At 32.3% G+C, this 23926-nt stretch overlaps 1 protein-coding gene across 1 annotated transcript in view; it reads left to right on the top strand.

Moving 5' to 3' along the window:
• The window catches only part of LOC132716120 (rho GTPase-activating protein syd-1-like), a 47288-nt gene that overhangs the window by 15100 nt on the left and 8262 nt on the right, over nucleotides 1-23926 (top strand). The window contains exon 2 of the mRNA XM_060699342.1: nucleotides 22619-23758. Coding sequence (XP_060555325.1) covers nucleotides 22619-23758 — 1140 coding nt within the window. The remainder of the gene's footprint in view (nucleotides 1-22618; nucleotides 23759-23926) is intronic.

The raw sequence follows: 23926 nt of genomic DNA, 5'->3' as shown, positions 1-23926 counted from the left end.
TTATGGTGCTTGTGACATATATCAAAGTCATTTCATTTATCAACCAGTTGTTTTTCGTTAAAACCAAATGTACTTTCCGTTAATTATCCAGAGTTTTCCGGAAATATGCTTACTTTTCCATTTCTGTCATCTTCATCTTGATTTGATGCCATATCTTCTTCCCATTAATTGGCAGTGACATATCCGTTATAAGATTCTGTTACCGGCTACATAGGGAAGCATATTGCCTACTGTCAGATATAAAGTACAGAGTTTTGCTTGCATCTTGATAAGAACTCTAATTTTCTGTAAGATATGAATAAATGTATGAGATGAAAATTTTGACAATCTTGCAATTTTGTAGAAAACATATCATATCCAAGACTTTATATGCTCTGTTGTATTTGACGAATGTTGTGACCAAATGTCTAAAGACTTGGATTTTACACAATTTAACTGTTTTATTATTTAACAAAAATAAACTTCTACATTTGGTAAATTAACAAAGTTATCCGATTTCTGTTTTCACCCAAAAAGGCCTTAATTATCTGCAACTTTAGAAAAGGCATACATAAGTTTTTACCTGTTTTTGGCATTTGCTTCCCTTTTTGAAGCATGTACATATTCATTTGAATGCGAATGAAACGCCTTTTTATTATCGATGATTTTTATTTCCTAGGAGTCAATTTTACGAAACTTTGTTTTTGATTGGTCAGCTAGATCTAGTACCCAATATTCCGTAAAAGCATAAATGATTGGTTTCTAATAATAGACGGTTAAATTTAGCTCCATGCTATATTGCGTGATTATGTACGGTAAATGTCACGAGGAGTCAAAGTCAATGAATGTCATGTGACCACGTCTCGACCAATTGCACCAAGTGGAATTGTGTTAGTTAATAATATAAAAAAAAATGACATAAGGCTTGGCGACGGATCTCTTACATTCTAGTTTGATTAGTAATACACTAAACAGACTTAGTATTGTGCATGAAATAAGTTATTTATTACCTGCACAACTATTGTATTAGTTTTTTTATTGTTTTATAATTTCAAACACTGTTCCTTCATCTTTTATCTTTTATTCTTGCATGCTGCATACAGCTAGCTATATAAGGTAGAAAATGTTTTAAAGGCACTCGCTTTCTACTCAGTTCCATATTCATATGTTACTATTTTTGCAGCTTCCGCTAAAAATAGAAAAAATACTTGAATGAATCAGCATTTTACAGCAGCAGAATAATGAAATATTACTGCGAGTCTATGGCATTTGACTAATTAAAAGACCCTTGAAATTGAACGTGCAAAACCCGTGCAAACATACAATTAGCGATATTTTACAAGTAACCGTCGTATCGATTCACACAAGTGTGAAAAAATAAACTTCAACCGCAAACTTTAATATCATTGCAAAATCAATGGAACAAGATCCTACTGTTTATAATAATTTGAGCCGTGCCATGACAAAACTAACATAATGGGTTTGCGACCAGCATGGATCCAGACCAGCCTGCGCATCCGCGCTGTTCACTGACAAACCGTTTAACAAGTAGAGAAACTGATAGCGAAGAGCATGGATCCTGATCAGACTGCGCAGATGCGCAGGCTGATCTGGATCCATGCTGGTCGCAAACCCAATATGTTGGTTTTGTCATGGCACGGCTCATTTCTGTTTTTATGGACTAATACAGATTGTTTTAGGTCAAGCACGGTCACCTTGTCGCTGTATTAGGAAATAGAAAAAAACAGATCTGACACATGTTGTGAAATTAAGAACACTTCACGATGTGAATCACTTCCCGTACAAAAGCATTTTTAATAACTGGATCAATATCAGAACGCAATATTAATGGTTGGAAAGTGTATTGTTATTAAAACATAAAACATTACCCTTGTTTGAAGTTGGGAATGATTGCTTAAACAATTTCAAGTTTCGCGTTTATTGTAAATGAAAATATAAATTGTAGTGCAAAAATGTAAATGAGTTAATATAATACAGTTAAAATACACCAAAACAACACATATTTCTTTAATCTTTCTACTATCAAATACATTTACAGCTTATAATATAATACATGTATACGTAAATCTAGTCTTCAAGTATGTGAGATTTGATTCTGGTGTTTTTTAATTGTGTTTGTTTGTTTGTTTGTTTGTTTGTTTGTTCGTTGTTCGTTCGTTCTTTCGATCGATCGATCGCTCGCTCGCTCGCTCGCTCGTTCGTTCGTAAGTTTGTTTGTTTGTTAAATAGTACGTCTAAAGAAAGAAACATTTCAGAGTTAAAATAGACAAGACAAAGGGTTGAGATTTGAACTGATTGTATAGAATAAGATAAAAAAAATCAGAACAGGTTATGTGCCTATGTTTCCAATTTAGGTTGTCCTTGGAATAAAACGGTAATATAAACCATAATTATCGCCGTTAACCGCTGAATAAAGTATTTGATAGAAATACATAAAAGATCGACTTTCACCTTTAAACAAATACCATTTTATAAAGAGCTAGTTATATAAACGTACGATGTGTCACACGATATGCTTTGTAAGGAATAACAAACCACAAAGGTCAAGGTCAAGGACATTGGAAATTCCGATTTTAATAATAACCATACTTTTAATTGCTGAATGTCTTCTGGCTCTGTGCAATATGAAATATTAAGTGAATATGCCACCGTTTAAAGACAAATATTATTTGTTATAAAATAAGGTACAAGTTAAAATATATAAGCTTCCAAGAAATGTACGATGATCTGAAGTTACATGAGCTTGTAATCAAAAGACATAGTACACATTAAAATGTATAGGTTTGCAAGACATATTTAAGTGCTTTTCTTTATCTACTGTGTGTATGATATCTACAAAAATAAGTTTGATAAAATTAAGAAACGGTCACCAAGTTCAAGGTTATATAATAAAATTACTGTAATAGCTGAAAACTATTTAAGTAAACCATTTTATTTTCTATGACACATTATACAATGACATTGTACCATATCTTATATAAAATATTTAAACTGTTTTTATTGATCACAAATTATACATTTAAGTTGTCAATGCTGCACAGTACAGCAATAAAATAGTATACATTACCCTTTTCATTTTTTATTCAGTATGTCTATTTAGTATGACAGAACAAGCGCACATCCCGCCAAGAAAATAAAAAAGGGAATGAATTATTCATGAAAAAACAATAATTGTTTTATTGACTTTCTAAATGAAAACAACAATCAAATCATAAAGCTAGCCAATTGTAGCAACCAGAGAGCGAAAAGATATATGCGTCCCTTGACAGCAAATGTAAGTGATTCAATAAATGGATAAATTGTTATAGCCGATTGTCAAACATTGCCTGTCAACTCCTGCGCTCCGCTTGAGTGAAAAAGATACGAGTATATGTTCACTGAACAGCGAATTTGAGTGGCCCGGTAAACATGCAATTGTAACTTCCGGTAGAGAAGTGTATTGTCAACTGCTGCGGTGTAATCCGCTGGAAAAATGACGATTTATTTATACAAATGGATAAATAAGAGAAATTGAATATTATTCCTTTCAGTACATATCACATCAAATTCACATATCTGTATAATATTTTAATAAATTACTACCTTTGACCATTATATATCACAAAGGTAATTCTTTTTTTCTTTCGGAAATCGAAATTGCTAAATCAGGGGTATCGGTATTACAACATACAGAAATATCAAACAATCTACTATTGATATTGTCTCAGCTCCATTGCTCGGACGAAATACGATACCCATTCACTGTTCTACCATCAAATACATTTACAGCTTATAAATGAATAACAAATAAGCCTCATCCATTAATCCACTTATCTGTAATCCAACAATTCAGTCCTCATTAACGTAAATATCGCAACACTTTAAGAGGACGAAGGGGATAGGGGAGTTAGAAATGCCAGCTGTAAATCAATGGTATGGTATACCATTGTCAGAAGCAACCGGAAGTTGTATGAGTCAGCAGACGACAGTGAAGACAGATTTCTCATTGATCTCGCTCTTCCAGTCAGTTTGTGTCGATAATCTTAATATCTCACTAAAACAGTAATTATCGTCTGCAAACGTAAATAATAATGGCGAGGTATAGACAATTCAGACTATTGTATATAATCATAGAGAGAGATTCCCGCCAGACAATCTATATAATAAAGTTGTTGATAAAATAGTTTATGTTATTTTTTCTCCAGAGCTCGTAAATTCTTACAATTCTAGTATATCCAATATGTATTGCATTGATAAAAAGTCGAATCTGTGTTTTATTTGACATTATAAAGTGCTTACTGCCCACGAGGAATTGTCCATTAATTTATTTCTAAAATTGTTTCTCTGGTTTTCGATGATTCAGATTCAATATTTTCTGGAAACATTTGCAAAGAAAAGTATATTGTTTTGCTTTTAGTTTTGAAAACATGGCATACCTGGTGCTCTTTGATTTTACACGACTCTTTGCTTTGAAATGTTAGCAATGCCTATACATGTAGTTGATTTGAAAACAGCAAATCACATTTTATCACATTGTAGTGGTTTAAAACACTGGCAAACAACGTAGATTTGAACAGTTATCAATGCTTATAGCTGTTTTGAAAACTGTAAATCGCATTTTACCACATTTATGACAACGTATGTTCGAAAGGTTAACAATGCCTGATTTGAAAATGAAAATTACCAAACTTTTAAATGGCCTGAAAACACAGACAATGACCGTTGTTTGCCTTAAGATAAGACAAAAGCTAAACATTGTGAATAATTCATTCCAGAGGTTTGAAATAACGATTGTAAGGCTAGTAGGTTTGAAATGGCGGTAAATCTTACGAATTTGAAAAGATGCAACAGCCATGAAATGGCAAAAACCGTAGCATTTAAAACAAGACAAAGGTTTTGATTTTAAATATGTTTGAATACTAGACGTTCCTCTTTGATTTGAAAACAAAACAGTCCTCTTTGATTTGTAAACAAGACAATCCACTTTGATTTGAAAACAAGACAATGCTCTTGGCTTTTTGAAGAAGACAATAGTCTTAGATTTGAAAACAAGACATAGTTCATAGTTCTTAGATTTAACAAGACAATGCTTTTTAATTTGAAAACAAGACTAATTTCTTTTTCTTGAAAATTTTCAAAGCTCCTAGCTTTGAAAACAAGAAAATGCTCTTTGATTTTACACGACTCTTTGCTTTGGAAACAAAGCAAAGCTCCTATGTGTATAACTGAAAATCTACAAAAGCTAATTGTCTGGTTGAAAAAAAACTTAAATATTTTCCTTATTCGAATATAGAGGAAGTTGAAGCATTTATAAAGGCAATCACCATTGTTTAGGAAAGTCATGTATTCTTGTATAATGTAAAAGAACGCCGCGATGTAAATGACACGCGCTAGTTGACATTACTCGGTACATTAGTTTTACAAGTAAAATGGTTTCCTGCGGTGAACATTTTAATGATATAAAGATATTTCATTTAACTATTTTCAACATTATTTGTTTGGGGGGGCGGGGGGAGGATAAATAAACGTTTGTATCAAGAATAAAGTTGACAATTGAATAAACGATCAATATAGAATAAGCTAGGTCTTTGGAAACTGATGACCGTTGCAGACCGGAGAAGGTCAAACATAAAACAATTATTTCTTTTTAAGAAAATGATTAAATAGGCCTACCATTTTATGAATAATTCCGAGCAAAAAAATTTAAAAAAGTAAACACACAAGTTTACGCAGAAAATATCTCTATTTATTATGGCAGATGCCACTACGAATATTTTAACTTTGTAGATTTTCAGTATAAACAATTTATTGTTTGTAAAATTTGAGATAGATATTAAAGAAACATTGATAATTTTCAAACACATTATTCAAGTTTTTCCACCTTAAACGGTAAAATAATTATAGAAAATTATAAAAATCACGTAATAGTTTTTGTTCTTAATTAGGGGTAATTCGGACTAATTCCCTACAGGTAAATCCGTAACGTACCGGTAAACGGTATTTAGCTAGGATTTCGAAAAGGTCAATTAACCAATCATGAACGGTTTACAGATCACATGCTCCTCCATGTACCGAAAACAGGTCACGTGCTCCTCCATGCCTCAAAAGTTAAACGCGTACCAATACCCTGCGGTCTCCAGACCGCAGGGAACAAGGAAAGCGATATAAAACGCTGTACCCTATTTATTTGGTGTTGCATTTTTATAATGTAAACAACCATTCCTCATCTTACGGTCGTTCACTTTTATCATAGAATTTAGCACAGTTCGTTTAGTGTAAGAGTCGGCAAAGAAAAAGCAGCCGGTTTAGTTTGTTGCACTCGAATATTCTCCAATTAACCTCAAATGGTTTAGAGTTCGGAACTACTGTTGTTTGAACGTCTTTTCGCCTTTAAGATCTCTTTTCGCCTTTAAGATCCCTTGGGTTACTTGCTGTTTTCGATTAGTTTTTTCTTCACAATTCTAGTGCGTGCAATCTTTTGTAACAAGACCTTTTTTATTAACTGAACATAGGTTGTTTATCATTTCTGCAGCATGTTCAATAAATTAATCCTTGTATGTAAAGAAAAGCCCATATTTTGTTATAATTTGTGTCTATTATTGGTAGTTGCTACATTTTATCTGCACGCTGTCTCGTATTATTGTCACGAAATTTCTTAATACATATCTAATATTACAAAAGCTAAAGAGTATAAAAGGAACAGGGGCTAGATTATGGACACGAGGTCAGTGAGTACATTATGTTATGAAACATTCAAATAAACAAAATTTATATTCGAATGTCGAAATGCAGTTTATATAAAGTAGTATAAGATAAAGGGCATGAAGTAAGTGCTTATATTTTGTTATTAAACATTCGAATAGTCTAAATTTATTTATATAGAGTAAAAGGGCATATAGTTAGTGAGTACATATTGTTGTTAACATCTGAATAGTCTAAATTTATTCACATAAAGTAGCATAGATAAAGGGCATGAAGTTAGTGCGTATATTTTGTTATTAAACATTCGAATAGTCTAAATGTATTCATATAAAGTAGTAAAGTAAGGTAGATAAAGGACATAAAGTGAGTGAGTATTTTTTGTTGTGAAACATTCGAATAGTCTAAATTTATTCATGACACACCCTAGTCTAATTTATTCATGGCAATGCTTATTATAGAGGAGTAAAGAAGGGTAATTCATTTTATTGTTAAACATTCGAATAGACGATTTAAATTTGTAGCCTCCATTTTACAAAGTTGTAGGGAGCTATTTTATGGACATGGATATGGAGTAAGTTGGTCTTTTTGAAATTCAACATTCGAATATCGGAACATTCTTCTAGAACTTGTACTTTTAAAAAGCCTAAGTTCAATTATATTTAAAACACGAAAAGTACAGAAAATCGGTTTATGGCCTTGTCGTTACTGGGTATATTTTGTTGTCTTCTGTTTGTGGTTTAACAAATTACCAACTGCTTGTTATTTTAATATCTCGCCTGCTTATATTATGTGTCGTCTGCGTGTTTAATATGATTAGCTATATACCTTTCGTCCTTGTATCTTGTTGTTTTTGTCCATGTTTTTTAATGTGTACAGCTATTATTCAAATGGATAAAATTGTTTATTTCATGATTGGATGACTTGTGATAGTTCTGAAAGTCATATGTTTTTGCGAATGTCTCGCGTTTTTTTGTGGATAGGGATTTTTTTTTAATTTATCATTATTATTGTTGTTTTAGATGTTCGTCTGAATACCAGGAATAATGTGCGCTCCAAAACTGTACTATCACGTAAAAGGTTGTTTAGCAACTTGGCTTACAATCTAACCACCACGTGGCGAAGTGTTGCGCGTGAAAAGCAGTCCCGCTTAATAGTCAACGGCCAAATATTGGGTTTACTGTTCAAGTCCTGTTTATACCTCTCTTGTTTCTAGACATATTGTTAATGATGAACACATTTGTTTGTGCATAGAAAACAAACAAAATACTAGTTTAAAACTAACCTATTGCACCTTTTATATACATGTATTTATAAAAGTACAATTGTAAAACTTTCTCAAGAGGAAGGAAATGGAAGAAAGTAACAAATGTGTCGCGAGAATTCAGATCCGGGAACAGATTCTGTCAGTCACATTTATTTTAAATGTCAACGTTTTGAGATGATACTTTTACACTTGGAAAGTGCCGGCTGGACGGGCGCTGTACTGTTGAAAAAGACAAACAACCTGCTTAGGGTTAATAAATGACGGAAAAGATGTTACCGCAAAATTGGCTTGGGTCCAAAATTTAATCCTGAAACTTGATTTGTTTTTTCTCTGATTGTACTTTTGTGTTGTATTCATAACAAATATCTCTTGCAGCGATTTTCTTTTGTTTTTTTTTCGATTTTGATTATGAGATTGGTTTGAAATAATCTGGAAATTTGTTTTTGTTGTTGCGTTGTATGTGTTTTTTTATCGCAATCTTTAAGAGTTCAATCTAGGAGTAACAAGAAAAGCATTGATGCAAAGCATCAAAGGGCGTCCAAGCAAAAAATGCAGCAAGTGAAGATGAACTAGAAGACATCTGATGACAAGATATTCTTATAAACTTTTTAATGGTTAATTGGTTTTAACCAGTATTGTATATCATTTATGAATGGGCGGACGAAAGACAGTGTTTATCATGAACTTTGGTAGGCATGCTAGAGATTTGAATATTCGAAATGTTCGGCTATTATGGCCGACGAAAAGGCCCGAGAAGTTGTAATTGCCCTTTCACAAAATCTGATTTCATTCCATAAGGGGCGTCGCGCCAATAATCGTGCTACAAAAACATCGATAGCAATATGTAATTAATAATGTATATGTAAGTTTATACAAAAGTTTACAAAAGTGCAATCTTTTTTTCTAGTTCAAATATATTGCTGCTTTCCTGAATTCAAAACATTTGATTAATTTACAAATTCTGCAGAATTAACATGCTCGTTGTCGCCATTTGCTTGTAGTGTATATAATTATGAAATAGTGTTGATGTCAATCAGTTTTTAAGCAACATAAAGTTATCCAAACCTTCATCCTTTGTTTAAGCTCTAGTATCTAACTATTTATAAGATTTATTACATTTGAACGAGATTGTAGACTTATTTTGCAAACAACTTGTTAATTTATTCAATATACTAGTTCCCAACCAATTGAACCATTGACAAGTCTCTTTTTAATCAACCTTTTAATCAAGTACTTGCTTTATTTTAGACACTGTTTGTTGTAAGCCCGATTTGTTAAGTACTCTCGTGACCCAAGTAGGGCTCGAATAGGCAGTCCCTGTGTTGTGGGGAAGACACTTTAACCGATAGCCCTACGCTCCTTTAAGTTCTTGCCTTGGTTAGCAGATTTCTGTCACACCATGATCTCAATATGGAATATTTTGTAGATAGTGGAGAGGCTGTACTTAATTTTCACAACCGTTCTTAAAAGTTAATTAGTATTTTCTCCAAGTGATATTTCCATTTATGATTATTATTGACCAACGTTTACATATTTGCCTATATTAGCTTATTAAAAACAGAAAAGCAGTATTAATTCAATATTATACATTAGCTTAGCCGTTTCGCGTGCGAGATACATTGCCTTTGTGCTTTCAATGTTATTTAGGTAAATATTTTTCAAATGAACGTAACACCTTATTTGTATTTGTTTGGTTTGTTTACCCTCGTCGTCTCCAGAATAAATAATATGAGCTAGTAATAACACGTTTAGGTGAAGTTCTCTATTTATAAAAATATCACTTACGAGTTCATTCTCGCCTCAGTTTCATACTTGATACACTTCCTCACCATTCTGTTAATGGCTACTTAGGTAATTCCTAATCCATATATATTATCAGGATCTCATGGGATCTCACGGGACTACTATTACCACATATAAATCAATTTACTTACCATTGTTGGAGAAAAGATGACTCAGCGTTTCAGTTAAGACGTATCTGTCATTCATCGGCAATTTCCGGTATACAGACGCGATTCGCCAATTTCCGACAGGCAGCCTCGATTTCGCAGTTGCGATTCGTCAGTTTCCGCCAGCCACGATAATCCATTTGTTTTCTCGCTAATCATGTTAAATTACGTAATAAAACATAATATACTGTTCATGTTGTCGATATTTGGTTAGATTATGTAACAAGAGATGATAATATGGTTAAAGTAGAAGGTTATAAATAACAATAAGATTATTTTCTCAGACTTCATTAATTATACAATGTAACTACCAAGGTGTAATTTTACAAAACAAGCTAAACCTTGGTTTTCTATAGGTTTACTACCTAAAATTATCTAGCACCAATACACTTCATTTTAGCATTAACAATGCACTTTATTTTAGCATCACCATTTAGTATCAACAATACACTTTATTTTAGCATTAACAAAACACCTAATTTTAGATACTTTGATAAACGATAAGAACGAAGTACTAAATGCTTCTTTATGCAAAGTGTGAAATTGTCTGCTGCGGTATTTTATTTTTGCATGAAACTAAACAACGTGAAGAAATTATTTACTCTAATACACATTGTATTATATAATCTTATTTGGTACATAGATTTTTGCAAGCATGAACCCTTAAAGAAATTGCGTGCTAAGCAAAAATATACTGTTGTAAGTTACCTAAAAAAAAGATTCTAAAGTAAGTTTTTTGACAGTTAAAATGTGTCACTTCGTACAAGTCGTACAATTTAAAGGGACTCCACTGATGTTTTTTGACATTGCAACACTGGAAATAATTCAAGATTAATATTCGATTCTTGTCGGTCTAGACCAATAACCTTCGTGCAAAATTTCAGATCATTTGCTCACTCCGTTCTTTTCCAGAATAATTATTAGAATTGTATAAAATAACCTAAAATTGAATAGCGTTGCAACACTTTTCACCAAAATTTGACTTAGAAAAGCACAAAGTTTTTTTTTCAATTTATTTCTTTCTAAGTAAATTTGTTAAATATCTTTGCATATATGTCTGTTTTACGTGCCCCAGCTCATTTATGTAAGATATTCAAATTTTATGAATTTAGGCTTTTAGACCTTAGTGGAGTCCCTTAAAGTATATGTTGGGATATTAATGTTAGTCATTGTCGCAAAAGTTCATGCCCCGACTATATACACACATTTAACAGTTGATTAAGCACATAAAACTCGTGCTGTTATATTAATAATTCTGTTAAGAACCGCTTTGAAACTAACCAATCAATCTTTCGTTTGTTCTGCTACTTTCCTGGAATGAAGTTCTTTTACTTTGTTTGTTTTGATGATCTGGCAGGCATCAGTTCCTCTCTGTGATGTACATTATCTTGTCACGTGACATTAGATTGATGATGGAATATAAACAAAAAACCTTGTCACCAGGGTACTCTCCTGTCACGTGATAATCAAATCGAAAAAAATCTTGAAATATTTGCACTCAATGACATTTTGAGAAATTACACATTGGCATCTTTTTTCATCTGCTGCTCTTTTTCATTAAGTACAGTTATAGTCAATTACTATTTTATATGGAAGACAACTTTGTTTGCTACTTTAATGAAATATAATATCACATTTAGCGCTACTTTCGTAAGGTTTCAAAATTCATGTTGGCACTTTCTAAAGAAGTAAAACTATATTTGAGCCGCGTCACGACAAAACCAACATAATGGGTTTGCGACCAGCATGGATCCAGACCAGCCTGCGCATCCGCGCAGTCTGATCAGGATCCATGCTGTTCACTTACAAACCCTATAACAAGTAGAGAAACTGATAGCGAACAGCATGGATCCTGATCAGACTGCGCGGATGCGCAGGCTGGTCTGGATCCATGCTGGTCGCAAACCCATTTTGTTGGTTTTGTCGTGACGCGGCTCATTTGTTTCTTAGGCATAATGTGCCTTTAATAAACCAAGTATGTAACATGTCAAAGTATGCACAAAGTGTCCTTACTCTTTTTTGTAACGGGGCTAAATAAATGGCGATTAATATAGTAAATGATGTATCATTTTTGGAAATAAAACTACACAAATACATCTGTACATTAAAAGTCTCATTTGTATTGTACATATAAATGTAAACATCCATCTTTATAATATTGATATACATATATTTTTTTTTAGGTTTGTTATTTTGACCAATATATAAACACATCTGAAAATATACACTGTTTAAAAGCCTAATCTCTGATACCGCGTTTTATCCAAAATTCTCCAAGAGTGAAAAAACAATTTTTTTGCTGATGCAAGCATTTATTTTTATTGAACCGATTTTTCAATTGGTGCCTATGATGCAAAAAAAACACCAGTTCTGCAGTGAAATATGATAGTATGAGAAATATGACATCGATTTCCCGTTCCAAATTATAACTTCTCCAGCACATACCCTACATGGGCGTCATATTTGCGAAAATTGAACGGTTTTCGCGTGGTGTTAGAAGATTTTTTCTGGCATAATTACAATATATAACACGAGCATAATTACAGTGTGAAAATGTACGGAAAAAACTGGTGTACCAGACAATGTAAAAGGGATAAAACTGAGGATATGAAAATAAGAGAGAAAAATTATCATCATGCTAGAAATATTAAGTGTGTATGTTTGCATGTTATCAAAGAAAAGAAGCACAGCAAAGACGAAAGGCCAGCTACTTAAGGGTTTTTAACAAGGAAAAAAATGCAAGAACTTGACAAAGATTGCATAATTATAACAGCTTCTGACATTATATGAATATATGATAAATAAAAAAACAAATAAGTAAATAAATAAAAAAATAACAACACTTTACAACAGTGCAATTATTTGTAGCTACTTCTTGATTTTTTTTAATTCATTGTCATTCTCAGATTATTAAGTGGCTCGTAAAAATGTTAAAGTTGCTCATATTCATATAAGATAAGCAAAATTTAAATTGGGAGTCACCAGGGAAAATTCAATTTTGAATTAATATTCAGCGCCATAGTCTTCAGTAAATATATTTTAAGAACATGTAAATGCACTAAACGAATTGACTATCTACATAATTTCATCAAATACATAAAAACGCTTCTATATACATGTATATTATAAAATTTAAAAAAAAAACTCATTAAGAATCAAAATGATTTGTCTAATTATAGAATATTTGCTGAATGGGCGTTATTTTTTCGGTTGTTTTCATTAGATTAAGGAAGCCAAGACACCTATGGTAGCTATAACTGAGACGCGTATCTAATCGGAATCCCTCTGGGAAATTATTGTACATAATATTTCCTTTGTACAGACAGGAAATTATTCGTAACAATTGAGTGTATTGATTTAATCTCGCGAAACAACGAGATTTGATACGATTATTTTAGTACCATTGTTATACTTATTTGTCGAAATAAAACTCGTTTAAAAAAAGTAGATGTGAACTATTGAAAAAAAAACTATTTGATTTCATAGAAGGAAAAAAATAATGTAGTCGTAAGTAATTTATGTAGTAGATTACAAGCAAATAATTTTAAAATGAAAGTCGTAAATTTGATTTCAGGAAAATTAATCTTAAATTTTATCTTAAAAAAGAAGTCGTAGATTTGATGCCCAAAAAGTAGTCGTCAATTTTTTTTAAAGTCGTAGATTTGATGCCAAAGAAAGTAGTCGTAAATTTAATTTTAAAAAGAAGTCGTAGATTTGGTGCCCACGGAAGTAGTAGTAAATTAATTCTAAAAAGAAGTCGTAGATATGGTGCCCACGGAAGTAGTAGTAAATTAATTTTAAAAAGAAGTCGTAGATTTGGGGCGTAAATTTTATGTTGTAGATTTTAAATGTGCTGGACATAATATAAGAAAGTAGTCGTAAATTTAATGTCGCAAATTTGATGGCCCTGTAATCATTTTGGAAAGTAGTTGGAAATTTTATACCGTAGATTTATCATTTTATAAAGTACATGTAGTCTTAAATTGCATGCCGTAGGTTTAATACCATGAAGATTGGAGACAGATGACTTAAATCTTATCGTAGATTCAATTGTCCACTAAAAGTGTTCTTACATCTTGTAGCGTAGATTATTATACCTTTTGATCATTCGAAAAGAAAATAGCCGTAAAATTTATGTTGTATATTTAATTTATATTTATCATATAAAAAAGAAGTTGTTAATTTGATGTAGAAGTAATAATTCAGCAATACGAATATAAGATTTGATGTTCTATGTAGCCATCGGATGTCCTATAAATAACAAACAAAGTAGTCTTTGATTTGGTGTCTTGGCTTTAACTCTCAGGTAGAAATGGTAGGTCTGGTGTCATAGTTATCATCTAAATAGAAGTCGTAGATTTTATTTTAAAGATTATCATTTACAAAGTGGTTTTATTAATTCTGATGTCCTTGCAATCGTTAAAAATACTTACATGTATTTGATTTGAAGCAGAGCCCCAAAACATTATCCATTAATTTTAGATTCTTAAAACAAAGACATATTAGAAAGAAGTCGTAAATTTAATGTCGTAGATTTGATGTTCTGGAAAGTCGTCGTTAATTTAATGTCATAGATTTGATGGCCTTGTAATCATTTTTATCGTATCGGCCCGAAAGCAGTTACTTAGCAAAAAAGCTTAGTTTTTTAAGGTCAGTTTGGCCGTTTCTTTCGAATTGACCTTTATGTCTTTATGGCTTTATGTTAAAATGATAAATATTGGCTTCAGAGATCTATTACAGGCAAGTTATTAGTTCCTACAGTACATAACGAAACAACCAGATGTGGGAAGTTTTGATGCCATAGTGCCATTTTACAACTTTTGAAATTTAAAAAAAACCTCCACTTTCAGATTTGATTTCTTAGTGTTTCATAAGAACTGTACTCTAATAGTACAATGTAGTTGTTAGTATCGTAATAAACTTATTCTATGTCTCCTAAACAACTACAGAACATAAACTATGTATTGTAGCAGACGGTAACTACTGACTTACAAAACAAAAAAGTTATATTCACAATAAATCTATACATAATTTCCAGGAGAGGGCTGGACGACATATCGAGACGAGAGCAAAACCTCTATTATCAATTTGACAGCCGTCAATATGCTGTTATTTATATGGAACGCCGCTGCAGTCATGACGTTTTCCCTCATTGTAACTGACACGAACTGCCAAGATATCGAGTAACTGACACAAACGTAGTATAACAATTGTTGATTCCAACAGGCATGTTGGTGTTTCGTATACTTCTTTAATAAATTTAAATTCGTATCAGCTATACTGTATAATTAATTACACATGTTTGTCTTGTAAAGAATGAAACAAATGTATTGTAACGAATGTTTTTGGTATCTTTTTATCCATTTTTTTTATTTATTTTTTTTTATTTTTTTATTTTTTGCCATTTACAACTTTATGAAAACTTGATTAATTTGAAGTCAGTTCTAAAGTTATATAAGAACAGAAAAAAAGGGAAAAAAACGTTTGTCAACATCCGATAGATGTTTAAACATTGATTTTGATTGACCTCAAAAGGCCCTTTTATGCTATTACTTTTTTGGCAGCGGAGGGGGCGGGGGTCAGTTGGTGGTGTAGAGGAGGGGGTTGCGGCTTGTTTTGCTGTTTTGCCATCAACATTTTGCTTACGCTGCAATTTAAGATAGGGTGTATTCATCATTTTAAGACGTCTTTTAACTATTCTACGTTTTTCAGTTCTAATAGTATTGATCGCCAGCCATATCCTCCGCAGTAAAGTTAATGTAATTAGGTTAATTACACGAGAAATCATCGTAATTTGATGACAAACATTCCGACAAGGGATACTGTTTTAAGACTTTTACTATAGGCAATCAGTTAAAATCGTATAATGGAAGTACAGACTTTATCCGAACCACGGTTAATTCGTATACCGGGTTTTGATAGCTCCCAAATCGCGCAGATTGCACTTAAATATCTTTTTCCTCATTCGTTTTCACTGCAATTATCAAATCTCAGCTTTGTTTCCAGAAGTATTCTAAAATTTAATATCAAATGTTTTTAGGTTGATTATATAAATATGGCAATTAGAACTTCACTTTAAGAATTAAAGTTGAATTACAGCCCGGTTTATACAAATTTGCTTGCCTATATTCCTTATTTAACATTTAAACGCCGGAAATTGTTGATATTCCATTTCCTAAAGAGAATAAAAGCGGTTTATTTAAATCAGGAAAACTATTTTTAGAAAGTCAATAATTCTGATGCAAAATGCAAGCATCTAAAACACTTGCACTTTAGGCATGTGTGAATGGATAAAAGCTGTCCTACAGTCATTTACTGCACGGTCTGATTTAGATGCGGTAACAAATGATTGGCACACATAGACGTTACATGATAAAAATTATGGGAGAGGAGAAAATTCCCCGAGAGCATGAAAAGAAAGCAAACAGTTGACATTTGCAGACTTAGTTTTATAATGAATAATTTTTAAAACCTTTTAAATAATGAAAATAGTGCTCTTTAAAATGATAACATTGGTCGGAAGGTTATATCAGCTAATTTGACGCCAGTTTGACATGTACAACTTTAAAGAATATTTGCTCTTAATTTTATTCTAAAAACTTTATTGAAGCCAATCCGTTTTATTTACAAAAATATGGCGAAATCAGATCCGTTAAAGTTCTAGGCGTTACTTTTCGTTTTCTATATTAATACCATAAATATGTAACAGATTTTCTAAAGATTATAGTTTTGCAGTGTAATTTCTGTCTTGTATTAACAATTTAACTAAACACATTGCTCTTACATCTGGCTTGCCGCTTTTTAACATTTTTGTTGTTCATTTGATGCGGCACTATGTCACAGTATATAAACGGGTACGCGGAAGACATTAACTGTTATAGCACTGTTGGTGACATATTTGAAACGAATTTTTAAAACATCATTTATAAGTTTTTTTTCTATATAACATCAAATGGACATTTGATTAAGTTCCAAGTAGATTTGTTATCATTGCAATTTCATTAAAAAAAAACAAACAACATCGGAAATTATCCGTGCTCGTATATATGTATAAGTGGTTCCCAGGGCGTGGGCGGGTAAGTCAAAAGCAGATGAACATGTTCTAGAACAAATCCCTATATAGAAAATCTGACTCATTCTTAGATAACAAACAGAAGAGGCGCGCTTGATTATAAATCAATATCGTCTGCTGAAAACTGTGTCTGCGAGATAGCACATTGTACGACCAATTTTCAGACGTTCATTGGTTTCATTATATGTGGTATGGATATTTTATTCGTGAAAATGCTTAGTTTATATTTCATCTGTCATTTTAAAGCAATAAATAATCGCCAAGCCATAAATCAAGCGCATCTTTTTTTCATTGATGCCAGCAAACAAGAGAAAATATTACGGATATGATTGTCTGGGTTTGAGATGTAACAAGACGAGTTTTCTAATTGGACCGCCATTCTGCAGTGCAGCATCTGCAATTTATCGTCTGTTTCTGCTGCAAAATTAATTATGAAAAAAATACTGTAATTTCATATTGATCAAAATATGGGTTGACCAAAATTTGAAAATATGGGTCACATATAAAAGAAATGCCCCAATTAAACAACACAATGCAGATTTCCTTGTTAATTGTCTTAAATGTATAGTTTTATGCAATTTTAGATAATATAATCATTCAGGAAGTTGTTGCTTTGGTTAAGTACCACTAAATGTTTCTTAACTTCATGTGCTTTGGTTAAGTACCACTAAATGTTTCTCAAACTCCATAAGCTTTGGTTAAGTGTCATAAAAAGGCTCTTAACTTCATACAAAGCAATTTTCAATATCATGAAAAAAAATCACATTCTATTTTTTTCTCGGTTTTGATTGATTTTGTCCTCTATGTTGAAATTGTCATGTCACGCATCAAATTAGGAATTAAGCTCTTATTTCAGATAAGTGGGCGCTTTTGAAAATTCACAATTATAGCCGAACCTTTTTTCTGCTGTTATTGTTGTTTTCATATTATACCGGTGGAATAAAATTATCAATGAAATATTTAAACCACAAAATATTTGACCACTCAACATAAATAATACAATTTACAATTTTTGTTTCATTGAAAAATAAACAAACAAAAAACTTTAGAGTGAACGAGCAGTCCTTAAATACCTAAAATGCAATTGTAAATCTCGTCCCTTTTTATCAAACTTCGGATGAGGACTTCAAAGTTTTATAATAATTGTACATGTATGTCAATGCGTATTTTTAAATTGATTCTGATCATCAGATTGCTCCGTCGAATGACAGATGGCATTATTACCTTCAATGGGTATCAATTCCGAAATAATTATTGATAATTGGCGTGGTGTCCCGAATGTCTTTAAAAGAAAAAGGACTTTTATACGGCATTTCAAAAGTCCATCCAATGTCAGCCATCTTTGTAAACTGGCATTTTTTTACCCATAGTGCTTCATAAGAGTTTTACCAATCCATTATGATTACATGAATGTTATACAGAGAGCCATATTTCATTAAGAACTCAATTTTAGGGGATGGGAAATAAATCCTAGCATGGCTACAATTATATGAGCATAGTTCGGATGAATAAACATTTCTTGTTTTTGATTACGTGTCTAGACAACGGAAATGAAGAAATTACATATGTTAACGTATAAATAATATAATAAATGATGAGTTTTAGTAAATGGCAGGGACCCACTAAATGACAAACGTTGAGTCATCCCTCTTCCCAATAAACTATTCCTCTTGACCAAATTGCAGAGCTTTGATTTTTTCCTTAATGTAATTATGTTGTCAGATGAAAATGTTTTGCTGTAACGTTTGTTCATTTAGTTGAATCCGAATTGTAGCTGAATACATGTACTTAATACTTATTGCATTGCGCATACGCAGTGCTTGCATTTATTTAGTTTGAAATACACGTAGGTCATCAGAATTAGTGAACCTGGTATTTTGAAGTCAAACTATGTCATTTAAGAATGGGACAAATTTAGTTTTAGAAAAAAAAAGATAAACAAGGAAAATTTCAAGCCTAAACAAACATTTAAAACAGAAGAATCGACCTTTGAATTTATCATAAATCAAATGGAATTGAAATTTAAAAGATAAATGGTTATTTCTCTCTTAACCCAGATTTTGTACCAGCATGGTTGCTTGTGAGGAAATATAGAGTAATTGATATTGTATGCAAATTTATAGACTTCTTTTGTAGACAAGCTTTATCACTTTATGAACTACTTTGGAATAGCGAAATGTGAGGCGTATAATGCAGATTTGCCTATTTTGGTAAATTTCTTTACCATGGGAAATACCACCTAAAGGCCGTTTTTGCCATGGCATATAAGTTTTGTGATTTTGCTATGGGAAAAAATGAAATTAAAAATTTACATTAAATCCATTTAAAAAACCAATAAAGATAGGCATTTTCACTTTGACAAATTGTGTTACAGTGTACTTCTATTTGTAAAGCACGTTATAAAACATAAGTACTTTGCCCGTGAAAGTAAGCCGACGAGGTATTATTTGAAATGCATAAGTAAAAATGTTTTCGCCTCTTTTACTTACACGTACTATGTATTTACTTATTTCCTTTATTTTCCCTTCTTTATTTTTTATATTTATTTGTTTATTTAGTTAGTTATTTTTTTATTTACTTATTTATTTGTATTGTTTTAGTTTTTTTTTATTTCCGGATGCTCGAATTTTGTATATTATATAATATGCTTAAATGTTATCTTCTTCCTTTTTTGCTTTGTGGCTGCAGATATTAACAAACAAACAAACAAAAACTTGCCTGACAAAGCGTCTGTCGTTTTAGCAGATACAATGACAATTGGTCTAAGTTTCAAGTACAAAAGTTCAAGGAAAATAATAAGTTGCATTCAATGCATGCGATTTATTGTATCATATTTGAGCGCAATTTTCCCTTTTTCACTGCGTCTTTGGAAAACTCATTATATTTGTGGTGCCTCATGAAATATTAGCGGTATATTAATCATACTTATTTAGAAAGATTTTCTTTTCTTATAAAAGTCTGCGACAACTGTGACCCGTCAGTTTAGCAATAGGCACGGTGTAAAAAAGTTATTTTTCATTAATAATGATATCGTTGTGGTCTCATACATTCCACGTATCTGTCAAACGATCCGACAGCCCCGCTAGTTTGTAATTGTCATCTTACACCTCGAGGTTCCAAACACCATGGACAAAATCTAGATAGATTGCATGCAGCGGTTTGAATAAAAAACTAACTAAATATTAATATGTTTAGCGCAGACATTTTGTAAAGATATTACATAAGGAGGTGAAATGCCTTTCATATTTATTTTGAAATACAAAGAAACCTGAGCTAAACGGCCGTCTGTAGAGCAAAAAACTGTATTCCTAGAAACTTTCGCGGAAACAATATTTTGCGTTTTTTCACGCGTTTTTCGCGGTAGTGTTTTTTACACCAACGATGCCAATTCTTCTAAACAGTTACACATTACAGTAAAACTGAACTCTCTAGAGAACAAACCTTTCAGCAAAAGCCCAAATCTTTGTCTATCAGAGGGTATTTCTCTGGAGAGGTTTTACTGTAGTATCAAATGATGTTTATACATGTAACTTTTGAAATATTGCATTTGAATTGCATCTATAATTGAACGTTTTATAATTCATTTTAGATATTAACACAGTTTTTGCAAATAGTTCAGGTCAGTTGTTCTTCAGCATTGATAGGAAAAAGAAACGACGTGAACGAAAGTTGTAAATAAAAATCAATGAAGTTGAACTTGTATTTTATTTCAAGCACACCTATCTTATTCTCCTTGCCTTGTATAATGTAAAAAAAATGAGGATTTTTAGTTTGAATTTTCTCATTTAGATATAATACATACTTTTTCGTCTGCTTATTTGCAAATTGAAACGATTTAATGGTCTATAATTATGCTTAATAAGTTACAATAATTGTGTTAAAAAAGAAGAAAAAAACACACGTTTTACAACGAAAGGAATGTCAAAGCTACTAAGATGAGCAAAGAAAAAGATGATGACCATTTTGTTTTATATTTTATATTCTTTTCGTTGATGAACAAAAGTCGTTTGAATTATTAGGCGTCCGAGCCTGTTTTTTTTACGAGTAAAATCTGCCAACAAGCAATATATACCCATTCACATACTTTATGCAAAATAAAAAGATCTTAAACATTCGTACATAATGTCTACGGTATATTAACTATAAGTCTCCCCGATCTCGTCTGCTTCATTCAAACTCCCTTTATTATGGCAGACATAGCAGACACAGAAAGCTATATAAATAATTACAATTCCAGACAAATACAGTTCAGACCACAGTTTCCATGAAATAACTTGTCTCGTTCATTCCTCATATCTATTCATCTTTGAGTGAAGAGAGGCATTGTATACAGTAAACTTCGCTTATAGCGAACACGGTTATAGCGAACTTCCGGTTATAAAGAACTTTCTTTTTTTTTTTTTTGGGGGGGGGGGAGAATTTTGGCCTTCTTTTTCTAATATAATAAAACGGTAATAGCTAACACGCTTATAAGGAAGTATCGCTTATAAGGAACTCATTTTCTAGTCCCAATTTAGATTCAGGGGAGACAAAAAAGGAACGGAAAAAAAACAAAAACGTTTAATCTGGAAACAAAATTCAAACAATATACATAATACATGTATTTGTACATGTATTATTCTGTCACATCATATCTTCTGTCAAAATCATTTGGGGGTTTTCTTTGTCTTTGCAAAGCAAAATAATGAATTTTGCATGTATATAGAGTTTAATGAGTTATAAAACCGGAACTTTCGTCTTTCAAAATGATCACTTCCGGTCTGTTTAAAACCGGAAATCGTGCTAAAACAAAACATTTAAAAGAATAAACATACCGTTTTTTAAGAAGCAGTATTCACAGGAAAGAAATCTACATGATAAGTCTTTGACTTCCTTTTCAATCCTGTTTTATATAATGTTGTTGTATCATAATTGTATATGTTTGTATTATATGAAATAAATACTGTTAATACCAAGAAGCAGTAATAAATGGTATTTAAAAAATGATTCTCGAAAAAAAAAGAAATTGGTAAAACCATGAAGTTAGGAAATGTCACACTTATATAGGTCAATTGCAGACGATCACAAAATCTCCGTACAGATTTATCGAACGGCAGGACGGATGAAATCATGTTTTTTCCCTGTGAAAAGTTCTATATAATAACATGAATTTTATGGCCTTTTAAACACGTTAAGAGCGAATTGGAAATCGATGAGATTCTTGTTTAAGACTGCCATTTTATGAATCACATTTGTAATTGCATGCAAATGCACGTTCATACATCAAGATGATAATTATTTTTAGAAACACTGTTTGCTTAGTGTTGACTTGTACGGTCGTTCAATGCAGACTTCAAAGATAGGGTGATTCACGGTATATGTGAAAGAACTAGTGAATATGAACGAGTGGGTTAATGAGTGAACGAAGAATGAATGAATGAATTGATTGATTGATTGATTGATTGATTGATTGACATTGATTGCCATTGACTGTGATGGATTGAATGAATGAATTAATGAATGAATGAGAAAATGAATGAATGAATGAATGAATAAGTCAACAGACAGAATTTATAGAAATAATCAATTATAAATAAACACATGTAGTTTATTTGAACAGTGTATATTTAGATGACTAATAAAATTGACAAAAAACTATTATATTAATTGCAGGTGCTATAGGGTATTCTCGTGCTGAAGGCTACTGTTCGGATGAATATGGTACTATCTACTCCTCGCCAAGTAGCAGCTATGCCACTAAATCTCTTTCCCCCGTGCCAAACCGGAAAGTGGCCGCTGCGACGCAAACGCCATCGCACGTGAAACTCCTTCGGAAACATAGCGCTGACTGTCTGCTGTCGTACAAAACATATCAAATGGAGGACCCATATGCTACGATAGAACCCCCCCTCACTCAGGAAGCGAGATACTCAAAGCCACATATGCATTCTTCATCGAAGGGGCCGAAAGCGCCCCCTACCACATCTACCTCAATTAATACAGCGTCAAACGCTGAATCTAGTAAAGCTATAGACACTAATGGTAAAACTATAACTCGAACTTCTGCCAGTAGGTTCAGAGATTTGCAATTAGCTAAGCGACCATTGCAGATCGCGTATGGTGATTTTGATTGTTATAAGATTGATCTTAAGAAGCGAAACGAGTTCGCCCGTTCGAACGGGCATGATGGAATTCTGTGTGTGCACGTGTTATGTGGCCAAGGTTTAAAGTGCGCTAAGATGACATTACGGGATCTATATTGTGTTTTGTCTATAGATTCTATTAATAAAGCTAGAACAATGATACGGACGGGTGCAGTCAATTTTGACTGGGACGAAGCTTTCGATATTGACCTCGAAAATGCTAGAGACGTGTCTTTCTTAATTTATAATTGGGATCCTAATTATAAACATAGGTTGTGTTTTCATGGTTCTATATTTTTACCCGGATTTATAGACCCTGGAAGAAAGAAAAAAATAGCTCTTAAAATGGAACCCAAAGGACTTCTTTACCTCACCCTCCTCTATAAAGAACCCAAAGAAATACTACAACGATTACCGTCTGTTAAAAGTGACGGGGTGTTTGGTGTTGATATAGATACTGTTATAAAACGGGGTCAAGGAAGTGCAAATGTCCCTCTCTTGGTTGTGAAAAGTATAGAAGAAATAGAACGCCGCGGTTTAGAAGTAGTTGGTATATACAGACTTTGTGGCTCGTCGCGCAGAAAAGCACAACTCCGTGAAGTTTTTGAAAAGAATTCTTCAACGGTGGACCTTTCTCCGGATAATGTTTCTGATATACACGTTATAACTGGTGAGTTGTTGGTGTTCTTACTTTCTGAAATATATCAAATAACAAAATAATATGGTGAATATGTCATAACACAGTGTATCTGAAATAGATTTGTCCATCTTTCCGTCATATATTTTTTTTGGAAAGAAACTCAAAAGAAGTACTGACTGCATAGCAAACAGCGCAGAC

The sequence above is a fragment of the Ruditapes philippinarum genome, unplaced genomic scaffold (assembly GCF_026571515.1).
Source record: "Ruditapes philippinarum isolate M1 unplaced genomic scaffold, ASM2657151v2 ctg1482_1_1_1_1, whole genome shotgun sequence".
Lineage (NCBI taxonomy): Eukaryota > Metazoa > Mollusca > Bivalvia > Venerida > Veneridae > Ruditapes > Ruditapes philippinarum.
This window is presented reverse-complemented; position numbering and strand designations above follow the sequence as displayed.